The 20,401-nt window shown below is 42.2% G+C and overlaps 3 protein-coding genes across 3 annotated transcripts in view; 2 read left to right on the forward strand and 1 right to left on the reverse strand.

Moving 5' to 3' along the window:
* Window positions 1–4,853: 4,853 nt before the first annotated feature.
* Window positions 4,854–5,582, forward strand: LOC115375440 (transcription factor Sox-14). The gene has a single exon (XM_030074828.1). The coding sequence runs from the start codon at window positions 4,863–4,865 to the stop codon at window positions 5,580–5,582; it is 720 nt and encodes a 239-aa protein (XP_029930688.1). The 5' UTR covers window positions 4,854–4,862.
* A 3,383-nt stretch (window positions 5,583–8,965) lies between these two features.
* cldn18 (claudin 18) lies at window positions 8,966–12,721 on the forward strand. The gene is made up of 5 exons (XM_030074972.1): window positions 8,966–9,185; window positions 10,955–11,119; window positions 11,349–11,508; window positions 11,836–11,949; window positions 12,625–12,721. Exons 1-5 carry the CDS (start codon window positions 8,966–8,968, stop codon window positions 12,719–12,721), a joined length of 756 nt encoding a protein of 251 aa, XP_029930832.1.
* A 1,432-nt stretch (window positions 12,722–14,153) lies between these two features.
* The window catches only part of selenof (selenoprotein F), a 61,419-nt gene continuing 55,171 nt past the window's right edge, over window positions 14,154–20,401 (reverse strand). The window contains exons 3-5 of the mRNA XM_030073618.1: window positions 16,741–16,804; window positions 15,213–15,262; window positions 14,154–14,940 (exon numbers count right to left, since the gene is read on the reverse strand). Coding sequence (XP_029929478.1) covers window positions 14,809–14,940; window positions 15,213–15,262; window positions 16,741–16,804 — 246 coding nt within the window. The 3' untranslated portion in view covers window positions 14,154–14,808. The remainder of the gene's footprint in view (window positions 14,941–15,212; window positions 15,263–16,740; window positions 16,805–20,401) is intronic.

The following is a 20,401-nucleotide window of genomic DNA, read 5'->3' on the forward strand; positions in this document are numbered from 1 at the left end:
ACAATATCATTTTTTTTCACATCACTATACACCAGTGCCTGTGGTTTTTGCACCAATGACCTCTCAAATAGGTATTTGTCTTTGTAATGAAGGCCTTATGCCCTGCAGTCCTACTATAACATCCCTCTCTATGTAGATTATATTTTACAAGAATGGTGCTCCATTCCTCCGATGGAGCTTCAAAGACGTGAAGAATCTCTGCTGACGTGCACTGAAGCTGTTCTGGTGGTTTGTGATGACCCACCAGCTTACATGTTGTTGTTGTTTTCCTTTGATTTGTCACCAGTCTGTGCCTGTAAATTTTGTTCAGATTATAGCCCCTTGATAATTATGGTAGTTTAAGGGTCACAACTTAAGAGATTACTATTTCTTTCTTTTTTCTATTCCTTCAGGCAAATATTTGTTAAATACACAAAATCCAGTGCACCCAAAATCAGGGGGAAAAAACCCTCCCCTTCCCCACACACAGCTTAGTGCGCCTCCCTCCACCACCCGTCCCCATCACCACAGCATCATCACCCCCTTAACCAGTCTGCCATTTAAAGTAAGCAGCGCCCTGCTTAGCTGGCACCTTTCACTTTTCAAGCAGCACTTAATTTACTGCAGGACATTTTAAATCTCCTGCCTGTATGGCACTGAGTCGCTGACAAATGCCTGGTTGCAAATGTATCTCATTGACTGCTGACTCGGTTGTATTACAAGCCGGCTGATAGGGGCTGCCACAGTAATATGGCCCTCAGGTTTATCCTCAGATGTTGAAGGAAGTGTATTAATTTGGCCTAGATGGGGCCTTATGAGAGTGTACCGGCAGGCAGCGACGAGCCCATCTCTCTCTCTCTCTCTTTCTTCCTTGCTCTCTCAACCCCCCTCGGGATTGAAGCTATCTGCCACAGAGCCAAAGCATATTCCACCATCAATGTGTCAGGGGGAAAGCTATTAAAACCGATTTACTTTTCCTAAGTATCATGAGAATAAGCACAAGATTTAGTAAAATCTCCCCCAGAGCCCGGAAAATCTTGGGGATTTTCCCCCTGAAATGTTTCCTAATGGACCGCTCAGAAGTGTCAGAAACTCTTGTCAGACTTGAATGTTGTTTTTTTCTCTTTTTTTTTTTTTTTTTTTTTTTTTTTTTTTTTGAAAGATTCCTAGGAGTCTTGCACCACTTTGGATTTCTGTGTATTTATAGGGAGCTGAAATGACAAAATTTCAAGTATGGGTGCTTCTGAACTTTTTATATAATCAGATAGGATGTGGAGTAGCCACAAACCTATTCACCAGTGTGCAATAACAGGGTTTCAGTGTAGACAAGGTTTAAGAGAAAATAATTTCCTTTGCATTCAAAACCTGTGTTAAAGTAAAGGTGAACTAAAAAAATAATTAGATGAAAAAGGAAAAGGGGAGTGAAAAGGTCTTAGGCCCACAGGACATCCTAAAATCACAGCTTTCCTGGGCCATGAAGTGCAGAAAAGCACTAAAAATTAATTTAGTAACTGTAGGCGAGCCAAACTGTATATAAATAAGCACAGGCCCCTCCACACTGGGTCACATGCATTTCCATATGAGGACCTCGGCTTTCCTTTTGTCAAATATGCCTCTGCTTTGCATCAGGATTGTACCTGTGTATGTCAGAAGAGCGCGTGAACTTGTATTTGTGTGTCAATAATTCATTTTCTCCCATTTCTCTGCTCTCCGCTTGACAACCCCTAATCCAGAAGTAGGCTACAGAGCTGCGATAACATGAGAAGAATGCCTGCTCTGGGCACCAGTACACATTATCAAAACGTAGGGGATCTGACAGGGATCCAACTAAGTCCTGTGTTACATTAAAAATGTGCAACATCTCCATGTGAATATTACTGACATTCATCCTAGTGCCTAAACCGAAATCATGTTCTTTCAATTTATTTATTTATTGGTTTCTTTTGATAACCTTTTTTTGAAACCTGCCAGAGCAATTAAGAAAAATAATCTCTTCTTGAATGATACAGTGAATAAATTTTGAGCCTTTTTGGGCAGTGGATTAATCGGGGAGAGCCTGGTTTGTCAGTGTGTAGCATCTCCTTTTATACACCAAACAACCAATGTGAGTCTCTTTGAGCGGGTCTCTCTCAACCGTGGGATTGATAAGAGCTGATACAGTATGCACATATAATCCATCAGGAATGTAATCTTCGCTAAGTGAACTTTAATACTTGGGCGCTCATGAGGAGTCACCGTCAAACACAACACATGAAATGCAGCAGGTTCAGTGGACAATACAGCTGTCCAACACCTGAGCCATTCAGAGAAACAATGACAGCCTCACAAGATTAAAATGTAATCTGTGATTTTGCTGAACAGCATGGCCAATAACTAATTAATCCATGACCTGAATTTGTATTTTTAAAAATCGGCTTTTTTTACCACAGTATGGAGTTTAGTTGGTAGATTCCTGTCTTGTCAGATAGAAGTTGGCACACTCCCTGGCCAGAGCTCCCAACCTGTCTCTTTCTCCTCTGTGTCATCTTTCATTTCCTTTTCACCCCCGGGTCTTTCTGTACCTGTCAATTTCTTTCTACAGTGTGACTCCTTAATCCACCTGAGTGCATGGAGGACAGTTTTGACATAAGAAGAAAAGATAGACTCCTAAGGAGAGGACCAGTATCTTTAGAGCCTGGGGGATAACCGGATTACGACGGCCATTTTGTGCTGCTGGCAGTTTTTCTTATTACCCATTTTTCCCCCCTCATCTCTCCCGAGTTGAAATGCCGCCCTTTCTTAGAAGTCACACCAAACACTGACTAGTACACAAAAAGACACTCTACAAAACCCATACTCTGTTTTTCCTAAATAAAAATAGCTGATAGATGTGCACGGAATCAAAATAAACTTGACAAAATGACAGTTAACGTGTTATCTAAGAGCATACAAGAACCAGCTTAAATCTAATCACATAATTTGTTGGTGCCATACTTCATGTTATCCATCTCTCATGTGGTCCTGCCTCGTGCACGGTTGAAAGCTCTCACAGACATTGTTCCTCTGTGGAAGTAATCATTGTCTCTGTGTGATGGTGGGTGCCTCCTGCGTCTGAGGCCTAAACCTACAGCATAGTAGATAACAGCGCAGCTATGAGGAGAGAGATCAACTGGCTGACCCCTGCTGCCAGTCAGTTTATCCCTCCAGCCCGTCTGCTCCAAAGAAACCCAGCTTGGTCCCCCCCAAAAAAACGCTTTTAGAAAACGTCTTATCATCTCCACCACTGATGCGGTGTGCACCACTGGATCTTTTATGTCCATTTATTTTGCCTTTGAAGAGGCCCGCTGCGCCATCGACTGTTGGAGGTAAATGAAATAAAGGCCTCCTCCTCACCGGCATCCTGATATCTAACCCGACTTTATCATCACTACCAAAAACAACACCACCAGCTCCAGCTAACTGCCACAGGTCTGTCTGCAGAGAGACACATCATGCTTCTGTCATGGGAATAATCCTCTTACTATACAAGCCATTTCGGGTGGCTTTTGGGTGGCCTGGGGGTTTCCACTTATACACAGACACCCACAAAGGCCAAATTTAATTCATATTGCTGAAATTTGTTTCTGAACAGTTGTAGTAACCAGCCATGTGTGTGTGATATTATTTGTAAATACCTGATGAACCAGTGCACCCATTAATACAAGGTAATGTAACAAAGTTATCTGTTTTATTATTACTGCTACAACACCCAAGTATTTTTCTATCAATGTCATTTCAATAACAGATAAGATGGCTCCAGTATATATTTGATCTGATAAGGAATAGTAATTATGAAAACTGTAACAATCAATGGAGTCACCCAGGACCAGTGAATTATGGCTGTGATTAGTATTGATTTTTTTTAAGCTATGAAGTGATGGACAAGGGAGAGGCAAGCAACTCATTCACATATTAAGAAAACTGCATGTCATGGTAAGGAATTTATATAAGCTTTTTCTCTCGAGCATGCCAGTTTTAGGCCTATAAATGGCTCAGTAAAAATTAAAATGTGAGCGTAATTATGCAGGAAAAAATTGTGATACAGATTTGAGTGCACGCCTCTTGTCTCAGCCCACTGATCCACCTGCATGGCACAGTGATCGTCTTTAACTCTGTTCAATAAATTGGCTCAGCAGGACAATAACATGCAGTTAATTTGACTAAGAACCTTGAGGTACATTGTTTCAATAAATACAACAAAGTTCATAACTGAGCAAATGAGGCAGAACCTCTGGAAGCTGCAGTGCAAAACGGCTCCAATAATTCCGCAGCACAACAGTTACAAAACCTTTCATTTTTAGCTTTTTTTTTCTCTCTCTCTCTCTGTCATGAGGCAGAACACTAAGTTGCTTCCTTCATTTGCTCCATGCGTGTCTCCACTTGCCTCATCAGAGATTTGGAGAGACTAAATGTTGGAGAGGAGGGGAAACGGGGGGTAGGCAACCCCTCAGAAATGTTGTACAGTTACTTTTTGTGAAGGGATTACAGTGCTCTCTCTCTCTCCCATTGGCTTGGCTCGACGTGACAGTGGCGTGGTGATGTGTGGTTGACATGCCCCGCACCATCCATAACAAGCTTCCAACTTGGTCTCGTGTGACTCCCATTCATGCGCGCTTGCTTTGCGCTCCCGAGGTTCTCTCTTTCCCCCCCACTTCGGGCCAATGCATCCAACTTCTTTTGGGAATACACTTTTGGAAACATTCTGACAGATGCACAGAATGATTTTTCACTTCTCAACTGAATCCATCCTTGAGACTTAATTGTTCACCGCTTGTGCCACTTCTCCCTTTGCGCACAGGAGCATGAGCTTTTCTTGGAGAGGTGAATACTAATTCAGAACAGGCCGGGCTTTGTCAGTTTTTGAAATGGCAAAACCTTTAGATCACATTAAGAGACCCATGAACGCGTTCATGGTGTGGTCCAGAGGCCAGAGGCGAAAGATGGCTCAGGAGAACCCAAAGATGCACAACTCTGAAATCAGCAAGAGGCTCGGCGCGGAGTGGAAGCTGCTCTCCGACTCGGAGAAACGTCCGTACATCGACGAGGCCAAGAGGCTGCGGGCTCAGCACATGAAGGAGCACCCGGACTACAAGTACAGACCCCGGCGCAAACCCAAGAGTTTACTGAAGCGGGATCGTTTCGTTTTCCCCCTGCCGTCTTTGCTCGGGGACGCAGCCGAGCACTTGAAGGGATTTTCCATGGACTCTTTTCTCGCCACCGGAGAGAAAGCCAGGGCTCTCCTCGCTCCCACCTCGCCGTCCTACTCGCTCTTGGACCCGGTCGGGCAGTTCAGCACCGGAACTGTCCAGCGTATCACGGAGATCCCGCACACCCTGGCCGCGAGCGCCTTGCCCTACAACGCGCACACATTTGGATACCAAACAGGAGGGATAGGAGGTTTGGCTTGTCCCGGACAGCACACCCACACTCACCCGTCACCCTCCAACCCAGGATATGTGGTGCCGTGTAACTGTAGCGCGTGGTCTGCGGCCAGTTTACAGCCTCAGGTGGCCTATATCCTTTTCCCTGGCGGCGTGACAAAGACTGGCATGGACTCCTACACCTCCCCCAGTTCAAGTGTGTGACCCCACCTGTTCACTGCGACCTTGAACCTTTTTGGAAATGTGTGGTTACGATGGGGAAAAAAAAAAAAAAAAAAAGTTTGCGCGCATGGAGGCTTGCCTGTGTCCATGGTAATGTAGCCAACTCTTCCGAAAAAAGGAACTATAATAAACCTGTAATAAAATTTAAAATGATGCCATACAAATATCACAACGAAAAACTGTAAACAAGCTTTAAGTATTGCCACAGGGAATATAATTGCAATAAGTACACTAACACCCCACAGGCAGTCCCTACAGGAATATCATAGCGGGTTCTCGTAACATTTATTCCTTGTAAATATTGGCTACTGCAGTCCAGGTTCTGTGTGGCTTTATTATGTGGAAGCGTTATTTTGTCACTTTTGAAAGGAGAAAAAAATAAATTCAGAACATTTTACAATAAGGTGCATACACATTGGAGCCATTAAATGCAATAAATCAACAGTCCACATTATTGCCTGTAATGAGTCCAGTCAACATCAAGCTGTTCTTCACAAGTCTCCCCTCTGAATGGCCAAAAGAGGGCAGAGGAAACCTCCAAAAGTCAACCAGCGTTTTGACATGTTTATTTGTCCTGAGACAGAAAACGCATTAAGCCTCATTCTGCATTAGGTTCATCTTATATTTGGACAATAACATGTAAAAAAGTTTCATTTTGAGCTCAAACTGGAAATAATAAATTTGTCCATGAAGGACTGTCTTGTAAATGCAGTCTCTTGTTTTTTTCCCCTCAAAGAAACACAGATATTAGTGTCATTAGTGTCTATAAATACATTCAGTTCTTAACAAAGCATTTTTATTAATGCATCACTTCCTATTGCCTACTTGTGTGGTTTGAACACTGTTGGTGTGAAGCTGGTAATTTTGGTGATAGTATAATTTCTCATTGTTTGTTTGAAATGGTTCACATCATTATTTCCTTATTTTCAGTACTATTCCATTACCAATCTGACAGAAATTATAATTTGTTGTATGTATTTTTCCTGCTTTCTTTACCTTTGTTTGTTTTTGTTTTTATGTCAAATGTGAGTTGTGATAATAACAACTTTTACATTCAATTCTTAAAATGAAGAAAATACTATACTAACTTTTCATCAGGAGTTTAAATTCCTACTAGCTTCTGCAGAGGTGAGTGTTTATCACAAGACTTACACAAAAGTAAACAAAAAGAAAAAAAAAATCCACATCACCTGATGAAAATTTTAAAAAACAGAGCAACCTTTGGGTTTGTGAGCCTATCATGTTTTGTGCTTCTAGTTTTTCAGAGTATGGTGAGTGTGCATATGAGAGTTGAGATAAGAGAAGAATAGAAACTTCTCTCCTCCCCAGTTGTTGACAAAGCGATAAAGTGGAAAGTTTGAATCATGGAATTAAAATCAGGTACCGTTTGTTCCCAGGTTAGTAAGAGGGAATGAGTCCTCAGAGTGAAACCACCATGCCTTATTCTCAGTGAAACAAATCACACAATGACTGTGTTTGCTGTGAAGAATATTCTTTAGGTGTATTCGTCAGTGTTAGATAAAGGTCTGAGGCTGGCTTGTGTTTTTAGTGGCTGTTAGGTGTACATGGTCATCTAGATCAGGAGTTTTCAAACTTTTTCATGGTCTGGACCCCAAAGTTGACTTTAATTATGCCACGGACCCTAATTTGGAGTGAGTTTGCCCCATGACCCCTGGTATGAAAAGATATTTTGGACTGTGTTAAGTATGAAATTGTTTAGATGTCATACTTGAACACTCACAAATAGATACAAAGAAGTGAGATTAAAACATAATGTTAAAATAATCACTCATAGGTTTTGTTGCGATTTGTATTGAATTCGATTATCATGACATTAAACATTCCTCATTTTTCTGGGTACCCCATGAAAGCCCCGCAAGTATCCCTGGGGGTCCCCAGAATCCACATCAAAAAACATTGGGGTTAGCCTGAGCAGTCATACTGATCTGACCTGCCACCCTGGACAGGATGTTGGCACGGTAAGCAGGGAAACTTTAAGATTTGGCAAGCCTCTGTCCTGCTGAAGTGTCCTGGAACAAGACGCTGAATCCCTCCCAGACTCTAGAGGTGTTAATAAGCCTGACATCTGACCTCCCTGTGGAGATTTAAGACCATAATTTCCCTTTAGGGATCAATTAACTATTACATTATTTGACAGGCTTGTCACCCACTACATAATACACACTGGAGCCTGATTTAACCATTAGCTTCTGCTGAGAGTCTAGAGGCTCTTCAGAGCCTCAAATCATTGTGTACAGCCTCAAAAGGCTTTACAGGCCTACAGTTTACAAGTAACAAAACACACAGACATCCCCCTGACTTGAACCTTCATAACAGGCGAGAAAAAACTCCCCCAAAAGCCAAAGATAACAGGGAAACTGGGAGGAAATGTTGAGAAGGACAAAAGAGAGAGGGGGCCCCTTCCTGGCCAGTCAGGAGTGCAATAGATGCTGACCACGTGGGGAAATTATCAAATTAAATTAGCCAATTAGGGGCGTCCTGGTGTTTCATCATGTAGAGCGCGTGCCATGTAACACTAAGGCCAAACCACAGTGGCCTGCTTTTGAATCTGGCCCAGACCCTTTGCTGCATGTCATCGCCTCCCTCTGCTCCACCTTTTCCATCTCTTTCCACTGCGACTGACTAATAAAAAAGCAGAAATGCCCAAAAAATAATCTTAAAAAAAGCCAATCAGACCAAAACTCTCCTAAGATGAATGCTAACCTGTCAACTGTACTAATGTTTCTGAGTCTGGCCTGTCAGTGTCCTGTTATACTGTATATTTGCATGTGTGTCCACTTTTTCTGCTTCTGTAGGTCTGCATTTCCTTACTTTGCAGTTTCTTTCCCTGGCGTTATTAACGAATGCATCCTCGCATATGTATACATGACTGCAGGCGGTAAACCAAATGTCCTATGCAGTCAGTGATTCAGTTTTCTGTATTTACATTTACACTGTTAACTGTTAGGGCTCTTGAAAGGTGCCAGACGCACCTATCGCTACTGCGTCAACACCTCTCAAGGCAACTGGGAGCGTGCACGTGACCATGATGAGTGTGCACATGGGCGGCCCCACCCATGCCACCGTATCACCAACACGGTGAAACCAACAGCCCCCACCCAATGCCACCATCACAGCCGCCCAGCCACCAGCCTGAACTCCAAACACCACTTCGCCCATTTCCGTTCTTTGTTCTCACACTCACACACCTTCTCACCTCTGATCTGCCTTTACTTAACCTCACACACACATCTGCAGTTATTCCTACAGCATCGGGCACTTCATTTATTTAAACTCCGCTCACAGCCACACTCACACACTCCCTGACACATCACATTTCCAATCGTTCCACGGAGGAGACGACGATGGCGCCTTCAGTTCTCCAGAACGGTGGATTCATTCTGGGCTTGATTGGTGCAGCGGGCCTCATTGCTGCCACCGCCATGAACAAATGGAGCGTCAAGGACAGGCAGGGGGACGTGGTGACATCCGTTTACACCTACAAGGGTCTCTGGCAGGACTGCGAGACGGCTTCCTCGGGGTTCACCGAGTGTCGACCGATGTACGGCCTCCTGGGTTTTTCAGGTAGGAGGACTCAGAGACTGTGAGAAAAAGTGAAAATTTACCCTAAAAAGAATCTGCACTGTTATTCCTCACAAGATACTGGGCTTAAGTCCATTTTGGTCATTATGAACTATTTTCTCAAAAAGTTAGAAACTGCAGGACCAAGGCTCTAAAATCTGATGTCACCAAGGGACAAAACATGGAGCTGCTCCATTTACAATGAGTAGTGTACTAATTAAATTATTTCTGTCCTAATAATTACAAGATAGAAAATGTAAATATTATTGCAAATCAACTGAGAGACTCACTATGTAAGTGATTTATCCTTTAAAGCCATTATCAAGAGAGTCATGACCCGCTCTATTGTAGTTTTAGAAAACACTTTTATGAATTTACTGAACTCTCTAAGGTCATAGGAATAATAAAGAGGCAAGTAGTAAAGTTTATTTTAAGAAACTGTGACCCTCCAGTACAACATTAGTAGAAAAGAAGAAAATTCTCTCTCTGCTTTTGTATTTGCAAATAGCCAAGTAGGTCTATGTAGATGTGCTCAGGTGAGGAGACTGGAATTATTTTGCCTTCAGCATTTAATTGTCAAATAAACTGGAATAGGTTTCTTTACAGAGAAGGGATGAGCATCATTGTTTGGTGGGTTTGAGTATGTGGCATACTTTAGCAACATGGCGGCTGGTCACGTCCTCTCTTTTCATCCCATCTTTCAATTACAATTACAATACACATTTGGCAGATGCTTTTGTCCCAAGCGATGTACGAGATGAGATTTTTATACACCACAAGTAAAGATCTAATCAGGAGAGAACGATGACATCAAGAGCCATAAAGATCTGAACCACAGTCTTTCATGCAGCTCTATTGAATAGCATCAAATAAAACAAAAATTACTTGAATTTCTTGTGAGAATTAAAACCACAACTTCTCCTCTTTTAGTCTTTTGGGCTGACAGAGGGGCTTGACATATTTGACCAGGGTGTGCGTTTGGCTCCAATAGAGGTTTGTAAGCATCTCACTTCTCCAGTTCTGAGTTAGTCCCCTTTTATAGGTGACATTACAGTAGTTTTGGGCCTGCGAATATTTGCTTTCTCTAATCGTGGATGTGCAGCTGATAGACCTGATCGTTGTCCACAAGGAGTGATCAAGAGCAAAGAAAACCGTCGTGTAAATTATGCCATTACATAAACTGGAGCAAACATCTAATTTCCCCAAATAACACAGACAGTTATCAGCTCAAAGTGAATGTTGGTGCGATTCTTTTAAAATATTATTTGCAGAGCATGACTTTACAACCGCTCTGACTCCCCGTTTCACTTCTCTTTCCTCTAACAAACTGTTGTTCATCTGTCAGGCCGACTCCTATCAGTATTTGCACTTGCACCGGTGCATTCTGGTCACAAGAAGCTGACAGCCGGGCCGAGGCTTGGTCAACACCGTTATCAGAAACAGAACAAACAAAAGGCAAAGGGCAGGTTTCAAATAGTGCACTTAGAGAAATACATGTCAAATAATTGTACTGAATAAATTTAACATCATTTTCTGTACAAAACCCAAGAATTTCAAATTAATAACTGCCTTGTGACATAAAAGTTGTGTACTTGATGTACTATGATGAATGTTCTTGTCACTTTTGGACAAGAAAGTCTATTTTCAAAGGGGCACCAACCAGAGAAAAAAACCCACAACCTATTTTGGTACAGCAGGACAGTTTGGGAAATGCTCTCACATACAATATAATGTTTCTATACACATCATGTGTACCTGTGTGTCCCATACAGGTGCCTTCCAGGCCGTGCGAGCCCTCATGGTAGTGGGTGTGGTGCTGAGCGTCATCGGGTCGGTGATATCAGTTTTCTCCTTGAAGTGCCTCACAATGAACAGCATGGAAGACAGCTCCAAGGCCAAGATGAGCCTCACCGCTGGCATCATGTTCATCATTGCCGGTATGCAGGAACAGACAAACAAACAAACAAATAAACAAACATAGGTATACAGTAATTTGTAGGAAAGATCCCACCTTTAAGTTCCCCTTTAAGTCAGTGGATATAAGAGAAATTTAGATAGGCTTTCTGCAAAACCAGTGCAAATGTGACCACATGTGCATCTATCTATCTATCTATCTATCTATCTATCTATCTATCTATCTATCTATCTATCTATCTATCTATGTAGGTATTTGTGGCATAGCGGGAGCTTCCATCTATGCCAATCAGATCGTGGCCAGTTTCAGGATGACCTCCTTCAACCCTAACTATGGAGGGGGCTACGGAGAAGGAATGATGGGGCAGGGAATGGGAGGAGGATTTGGAGGAGGAATGGGAGGCCTGCCCAGGTAGGATATGTAGCTTGTTACCTTGCTCGGACAGACAGGTAGAAGTAGCTGAAGCAGCAAGTATCCTACTTCTCTCTGCATTTAACAACAGCAACGGTATAGATTAGAAAACACCAAGTTGATTATTCGTAAGTTATTGGCAAGCAAAATATGAAGGTAATGGAGTTGGACTTTCTTTTCATTCCCTGTTCTCACCTTTCACATTTAAGGAGTTTTGGTTTTGGTAAGTCCTCCTCTTCGAGTCAGTGTGTTTTGAAATAAAGGCAAGGACAGACTTTGAGCTACCGGGGTTTTTGAGGTTCCTCTCTGTGTGTGTCTCTTCACCAGGTACACCTTTGGCCCAGCGCTGTTTGTGGCCTGGATAGGAGGTGGTATCTTGCTTGTGGGTGGCATCCTGAAATCTCTGGCTTTCAGGTCAATGGTACAAGACGAGAAGCCACAGTGAGTCCCAGATTGTGGTGATAACAGTTAGACCGTTGTCCTGAATCTACCCTGCTGGTGTGAGCTGCTCTGTCTCAACTGCTGCCTCTCAAATTAACACTTGAGTTTATTCTGTGTTTATTAAGGCACAGTACAAGTTCTATGTTGTAAAAAGTGACTTTAACGATGCCCATCTGTGTCTTAATGTGTATGTATATGTGTATGTCACAGCATGTATTTTTATTCGTTGCATTAACTGGCTGCAATTTGCAATAAAACATCTTTTTTTAATAAAAACATTAAGTAGGTGAACAACCGCATGCTTTAAGAACTACAGTAAGCCTTTTTAATAGACCTTAACCCAATTCGATTATACATTGCAAAGTAAAAGACCTTTTTTTAAACTTTGCAACATGTCATAAAATGGATTATGCTCTAATATTTCTACTAGTTTTATCTTACAGTGCAATGTAAAGACCTTTTTTAACTTGCACTATATAATAAAAATGGATTAAGGTCTAGTAAAAGGCTTACAGTCGTTCTTCAAGTATGGAGTTGTTCATGAGTTTGATTTTGTTCTGCTGAAACCTGCATCCTAGAACCAGCATGGCTTTATATGGGGTTCACCCTGTTTACCTGTTTTTCAACATCGTCAGATTTACCTTTATATGCAATGTGTTTCCTCTTGTGTTTCAGCTACCCAGGGGTTGCCTACAAACCTCAGTCCCACAGCAAGCCGGACTTAGATGATCACCATTCAGAGGGCGCGAGGAGAGAGCAGAAATACGTATAACTGCTATCACAGTTTTACTTTACCAGCTGAACTTAGTGATGAGCTTTTGTCATTTTCATATGTGGTGTGCTTGGTAGGCTAGAGTCTCATAGGTTGTCTCATGTGCACTGGGACATATGCATTTTAAGCCACACATCTTTATTTTATGAGACTGAAATCTGCAACTTTTTTGTGTCTCACCACCCATCAAAAGCCATGCTAATATAAGGAAGTAGCTCTGCCATAATAAAAGTTTTCACATGCACATTTCATGGGATACTAGACATTTTTACAAATTCTGCCACTGTAACAGGAGTTTTTTTTCTTTTTACATGAGTTGTTTTGTAAAATCATTTTATTTGTATGTTTTCAGTTCAATAAAACATTGATTTATGACATGAGTACTTTGTGTGGATCTCATAGCTCTGAAAATGTAATTACAGATTACCTTTCCAACTTCAGGACATAAGCAAAAGGCATTTTTTTGAGCTTTCCATATACAAACATTTATATTTTAAGTATAAGTATAGCTAATGTGTATGGTGGTTCCCTGCAGAGAGACTTTCTCAGAAGAGTCGTACTGCTCCTTTTTGCTTCAGGTGTCTGCCGGTAGCTGCAAGAAATGGTAATTGGGTCAGAGAAGCTAAAGATGGTAAATCCAAGCCATTGTGTCTCTTAAGCAGGATATATACTTTTGTAGTCTATTCAGCTCCTTCAAAACATGCTGCAAAGGACTGTGCTAAAAACATTATTTGGTTTTACTTTTATCTTATAAAGGCCTGTTCTATTGTTTGTCGTAACTCCAAGAAAACTTGAAGCAAAGAAATCATCTGTTGCTTGGTGCGAGGCAATGTAATAAGGTTTAATAAGGTTCATAAGGCATACATAAACCACTATTTGATTTTAAATACCCTTAAAAGATGCACAGATTTAAGACAACAAGGCTTACTGTAGAAAAGGCAACATTAGGTTTAAGAAAATAAAGTTCGTTTTTTTTTTTTTATAGCTATAAATAATGTGATTTCCAAAAATTCGAATTCATATTAAATAAAGCAAGCTCTCGATATTAGCATGGTACTTTGCAGTTTTGAAAAAAAAAAAAAAAAATCTTGGGCTTATTTTATTTTAGTAATGTGATGACATAATCCAGGGATTACATGGGCAGTTACCACCCAACACAGACTAATCTGTTTTGTAAATTTTAAAGCCACTGTCAATGTTGAACTGACTCGACTTGCAGTACCTCTTCTGTCCACTAGATGCCAGTGATTTAACAAGTTTGGATTATAAATCTGAGCTCGTTGTAACAGCACCTACAAATCAGTCATCAGTTAAAGTAAAACACCATTTTTTTTTTTTATCATAGGTGATTAATGTATGTTTTTTGTATCGGCACCCAAGAATCACTTCAACATTTCCTGTTAAATAAAAAGGACACATTTTGATACAAGAAAACCATTCAAGATTTTGTTTATTTATTGTTGCATATTTGCTCCCACTTCACTTGCTCAAAAAACAGGCATTCAAAAATGAATCCAGTTTCCCTTCAAAGCGGAAGTCCGCTGAGAAACACCAATACACATCAGACTTCACATCCCAAAAACTGGTTTCCTGTGAGGTCTTCACTAAAGTGTGTCTCGGCAGAGACATCCGCACCGGAGGGCCACTGGGATCCACGACAAGCTACAAACCCATCGCTGACAAAGTGAGCCTTATAAAAAAATAATTATACAAGGATATCAGACAAAGAGAGGGGGGGAAAAAACTTCCACAGATATAAAAACAAAACAGGTAAACGATAAACAGTGATGGTGGTTTCTACACTCTCACTCTTAGGGAATTTCAACAATGATTTATCGCTGAGGTTGATCATTAATTTGTGATTTGCCATTCTGTGATTACGCCTTCTTTACATTCTTGCATATGTTATTTGGTACAGTCTAAACATGTTCAACAAGATCACGGTTTCTCTGATACAAAAACAGTCATACAGAGCGGTCATTTGACAACCAGCTATCAAGTCTGGGCTGTGTACAAACTGGCAGATAGTTAACCAAAGAATTAAAAAAAGAAAAGAAAAAAAAACTGAAAAAGTTGGACACAAGCGCCTATATTCGATCCAATTTCTCACTCAGGAATTCCTCCACGCTGTCTGTGTTCCACTTGAGGATGCTGAGTTCTTCAGCAATGTTCCCGTTATCGTCCAAAAGCTTTAGCACAGGGTCCGAGCCTCTCACATACTGAGGACAAGTGTGGGAGGGAGGAGGGAGGAAAGCGAGAAGGGGAGAAGTGTTAGGGATACATGCTGTCCTGAAAACTCAACTTTTGGGACTAAACTGATGTAATTATGGCTGATAAAAATGATCTAAGTTGTTTCACATCACAGCTTTACTACTTTGTTTTTGTCTTCTTGTCCCCAGAGGAATGACCTTATGATAAATACAGTCATGTGTCTCATTAAACGGTGCTATCACGCGGGTGCATCAACAACAGCACGATTCATCACCATTACCTTGATCTGAAGGCCCTTGAACATCTTCGGCTTGTCACTCTTGACAAAAGCTGAGGGGATAAAAAGAACACCGGTGAGACAAATGTCAACACATTATTGTAGCAGTAATGAATCAGTCAATTAACCTTTCTATTTTGGTACCGAGACGCGCAATTAGTGACAACTGCAAATCCTCCTAAGCACGCGGCACGGCAGGCACCAGGAGGACAGAAAACAGTTGAGAACACAAGGTGGCTACAGCTGCAGTAAACAAATGACAGCCATATGGCACAGGCCGCCCGGCAGACATCTTCCCCCCATACTGAGGCAAGCTGCGCCGACTCCTTCAACGTAACCCGACACCAAATTAACCAAATGTTACAGTGCCTGAGCAGAGATGGGTGGTCCAGCCCCCAGAGATCTTAGCCAGAAGTGAGACTTCACAGAAGGAAGTTTGCCAACTGGCCCTCGAGGCGTTTCAGGCTGCCTTCCCCAAACAGCGCCTGCCTCCCATTATGACTGCCTGAGTGACTTCAAAGGACATGTGTCAGATATACGACCGGCGCCGAGCGGCACACACAGACGCACAAGCTCATTTTCGCGACAGCCAGTGTTCCAACAGAAGATAATAAATTACAAGATTCAACAAGCAACATTGTTCTTTCATCCCAAAATACATCTAGGACAACAGCATGGTGTTACTGAGCCTCAATGTGGCTGCGTCACCAAGGTAACCAAGGTTAGACTGCTTAATCAAGTTTACTGATATGAGGCTGATATCTTTTTTTTTCTTGAATGATTATCAGAAATCGGTGCATCCATGTCGTTCCTCTGCAGTTTAATAGAGGTTGTTCAATAGATTTTTATTTAAAATTATTTAATTTAAGGGAGATTTACTCTTGTAAAAGTTTTCTTGTTTATTTCTTCAGTCTTTCAAATGTAAAAGTATAATCAGCTATCATCAGCATAAGCATTTTTTTTAAGTGCTATAATAATTGTTGGTGAAAAGCCTCCCTTCCAGTGATTTCATGACCTCAGTCACTTTCAAAACTCTTTGTGAATCAGTTCAGAAAGAAAGAAAGTGAAAGAATATCACCCTAAGCAGAGGGAGTCTCACATGTGCAGCAGATTAATAAGGACCCTGGACCGGTTGTGCCACTCGTCTGTAAAAGACCTGCAGCCATATTGACATGAAATAGCAGGTTGCCACAGGTGTTATTAATGAAGTTAATTAAGGTTGTGTTGTGTTTGTTGCAGCAGAGCCTACAATTTCATGTCAAAATGGCTGCTGTGAAAATAGTCCATTAGTTATTATCCCTATTTTATCAGGTAAACTGCTGATTTACTCGCAAGGTGTGTTTGAAATCTTTCAATGTGATTCTGCCTGTTGCACTGATGATTCATTTTGATTGAGACTGCCAATGGTGGAGATAATCACATCACTTAACCAGAGTTTTGAGAAGGAGAGATCATGAAATCAGTGGAGGGCTGCTTTAAAGAAAAGAAAAGAAAAGAAAAACACGTTGCTCAAACCCTGAAAGTAACTCACCTTGGACTTGGGGGAACCTCCCCAATTTTCATCCACAAACCTCAAGGATGGCTCCAGGGTAGAGCTGAAGGCAGAAACACAAAATTGTGAGTAAGTCAGAAGAGGTTTGGTGCCGTGTTATCATGTTATGGGTTCATCTCCCACTGAGGCCAACACGGAAAAAGGAGGCCACTGAATGCCGCATGATGAACTATGTCTGAATACAAAAAGTGGACGCTCAAGAATTGATGTTCCCATTTAAAGCAGGTGTTTCATATCGGTCTGAGCCTCTGAGGGAATTAATAGCCTCAGCCCCACCTCTCTTTTGAAAACAGAACAACTTATTGTCCTCCTGTCTCGACCATGATTTTTTAAAAACACATCAACGCCCGCACACGCAGACAGAAGTGGCTGCGGCCCTGCTGGTGGTGGGACGCCTGCAGGAGTAATTTGATTCAGGCAGGCTGATTCATAAACGTGTCCAGGCGACTCCTTGGGGGTCATTAAACTGTGAGCCTGTGCATATGGAGCAGGGCTGATGGATGGGAGTTTGCGCAGGGCTCACTTGTAATCAAACCTCCAGCACCAATATACAATAAGTTAAGGGAAATTGGAGTGTCACGGCCGTATTTCAAGGCTGCGCTCTGCTCGCCGCTACTGGGAGGAGAGCCGTAGATGGCCTGGTTGGCTGGTCCTCACAGCAAATTCAATTAAAGATGCAAAGTTAAGATCACTTCCTCTCTCCTTCTCTCTAAACAGCCCGACACTGCAGAAATCACATTTTCATGCATTTACCATTTTGCTGCACGCACTGGATCAGAGAACAAATGAACCAATACTCCACACTAGCCGGACTCACTGCGACACTTGAAACAGGGTTCCCATTTGATGTAAAATTCACCCACTTTTCCATGAATAGCAATGACTAAATCATTCCATTTCCATGAACAAAATCTAAAATACACTTCAGATTCAGAGATCTTATGATTATAATCTGCGGGAGAAGTGAACATAACATGGAAACACAAATAAATACTACACTCTGAAATAACTGGTTACTGATTTTCTTAAAAAATGAGGCTGAAAAAAAAATTCCATGATATTCCATGGCTTGTCCCAAGAATTTATTACATTCCCTGACTTCCTCTGTCTGGTATATACTCGATATACAGCCGATCAAGCAATCTCACAGGTAGAGACGATGAGCAGCTAAGATCACAACAACATAAAAAGGGGAGACACTATAGATATGGATGCATGAGTATGAGCCGTAGTGGAGACTAATGTGTGAAACCAAAAGCCCTGAGTAACATGTCAGAAATAAAAAAAAAAATTAAAGCTGCAAGCAGCGTTGGTCGGCCCTCGCACCGGTGCCGGTCCGCCACGATCCGTGATGATGTTTGTGTCACTGAAGTGCAGACAATTCATCCATTTTTCCCATTTGTAAGGGTATTTTTCGGTGCTTTCAGTTGGAAAGAGTTTTGGGCTTTTATTTTGAAAGGGCCAGGATGTCCTAGTGTGTGAGTGACATGAGTACTGCGCTAATACATGAGTACTGGCAGCTGTGGCACAGGCAGACCAAAATGCAGGCAGGCAGACAGAGAAATCCCCATGCAATCCAATGGACAAATCGATCAAACCCACCCATGTTTGAGGTAACGCTGCTCGGACATCGTTTGAGTTACAGACTTTTTTCAAAGTTTAAACGAGGCACAAGACTCGGCTCTATAAATCTTGTATTTACATGATTTTGTTATCTTGTACCATTTTTGAGCTATGGCAGTTTAAGTTTGACTGTTTTCTCTGCCCCCGATGACGGTTTATAATGGGTGTGTATTGCGGAATTGTCAGTTGGCTAGAGTGAGTCACATGACCGGGCAGAGTGCAGAGGAGAGGACACCAGGGTCCAAAATGTTCGAAAAGTCTTGACAGCGGCCACAAACTTGTTCCAATTTAAAAATTAATTTCATATTTTTGTAGGAATTTTCGTCCTCTTTCGTGTGGCATAATTTTCGAAGCCGTGCGACGTTTACTTTAGACGCCAGGGGCCTAATTAGCGCCAAGTGTGCGCCTCTTCACGCCAAACTCCATGGAAAAAACGACGCCCTCGAAGTCGGCGTTGCCGACTTCGAGGGCTTATAACTCCCAAACGGTTCAAATTAATAAATATTCCTTCAGAACTTTTGTTAAGCATGGTATCCTCTGTCATGTATTAGCGTTTCAAGCCACCATGATTTACCGCCTCGGAGGAGATCAATTTTGTTCAACGCGCAATTTCGGGGCCCGACTTTTACTTTGAAAGGCAAATTGCGGACTTCCTGTTGGTTTTAGGTCGGGGGGGCGAGCGCGTGAAATCTCGGCCTTGATGAGACCTACGTTTCGGCGTTGGTTTGGTCTTTCTATCACGTTCCTGTGGGCCGCAGCGCCCGCCTTCGTGTGCCTTTTTGTGCCTAGGTGGCGCTAGCGAGCCCATTTTTGCACTTTGGGGGTCCGAGTTGCCATTTTATCGAAATTTTCGCCAGACCTGGGGTGCGTGCCAAATTTGGTGAGTTTTCGAGCACGTTTAGGGGGTCAAATTAAGCGTTATTTAGACGTAATAATAATAAGAATAAGAATTAAAGCTGCAAGCAGCGTTGGTCGGCCCTCGCACCGGTGCCGGTCCGCCACGATGTTTGAAGTGCAGACAATTCATCCATTTATCCCATTTGTAAGAGTATTTTTCAGTGCTTTCAGTTGGAACGAGTTTTGGGCTTTTATTTTGAAAGGCCCAGGATGTCCTAGTGTGTGAGTGACATGAGTACTGCGCTAATACATGAGTACTGGCAGCTGTGTCATAATCAGACCAAAATGCAGGCAGACAGAGAAATCCTCATTCAATCCAATGGAGAAATCCATAAAAACCCACACCTGTTTGAGGTAACGCCGCTCGGACATCGTTTGAGTTACAGACGCAATTCGAAGTTTAAACGAGGCACAAGACTCGGCTCTATAAATCTTGTATTTACACGATTTTGCTATCTTGTACCGTTTTTGAGTTATGGCAGTTTTAGTATGACTGTTTTCTCTGCTCCCGCTGACGGTTTATAATGGGTGTGTATTGCGGAACTGTCCGTTACCTAGAGTGAGTCACATGACCGGGCAGAGTGCAGAGGAGAGGACGCCAGGGTCCAAAATGTTGGAAAAATCTTCACAGCGGCCACAAAGTTGTTCCAATTTAAAAATTAATTTCATATTTTTGTAGGAATTTTCGTCCTCTTTCGTGTGGCATAATTTTCGAAGCCGTGCGACGTTTACTTTAGACGCCAGGAGCCTCATTAGCGCCAAGTGTGCGCCTCTTCACGCCAAACTCCATGGAAAAAACGACGCCCTCCAAGTCGGCGTTGCCGACTTCGAGGGCTTATAAGTCCCAAACGGTTCAAATTAATAATAATTCCTTCAGAACTTTTGTTAAGCACGGTATCCTCTGTCATGTATTAGCGTTTCAAGCTGCCACGATTTACCGCCTCGGAGGAGATAAATTTTGTTCAACGCGCAATTTCGGGGCCCGACTTTTACTTTGAAAGGCAAATTGCGGACTTCCTGTTGGTTTTAGGTGGGGGGGGGCGAGCGCGTGAAATCTCGGCCTTGATGAGTCCTACGTTTCGCCGCTGGTTTGGTCTTTCTATCACTTTCCTGTGGGCCG

This window comes from Myripristis murdjan, chromosome 17 (genome assembly GCF_902150065.1).
Source record: "Myripristis murdjan chromosome 17, fMyrMur1.1, whole genome shotgun sequence".
Classification (NCBI taxonomy): Eukaryota; Metazoa; Chordata; class Actinopteri; order Holocentriformes; family Holocentridae; genus Myripristis; species Myripristis murdjan.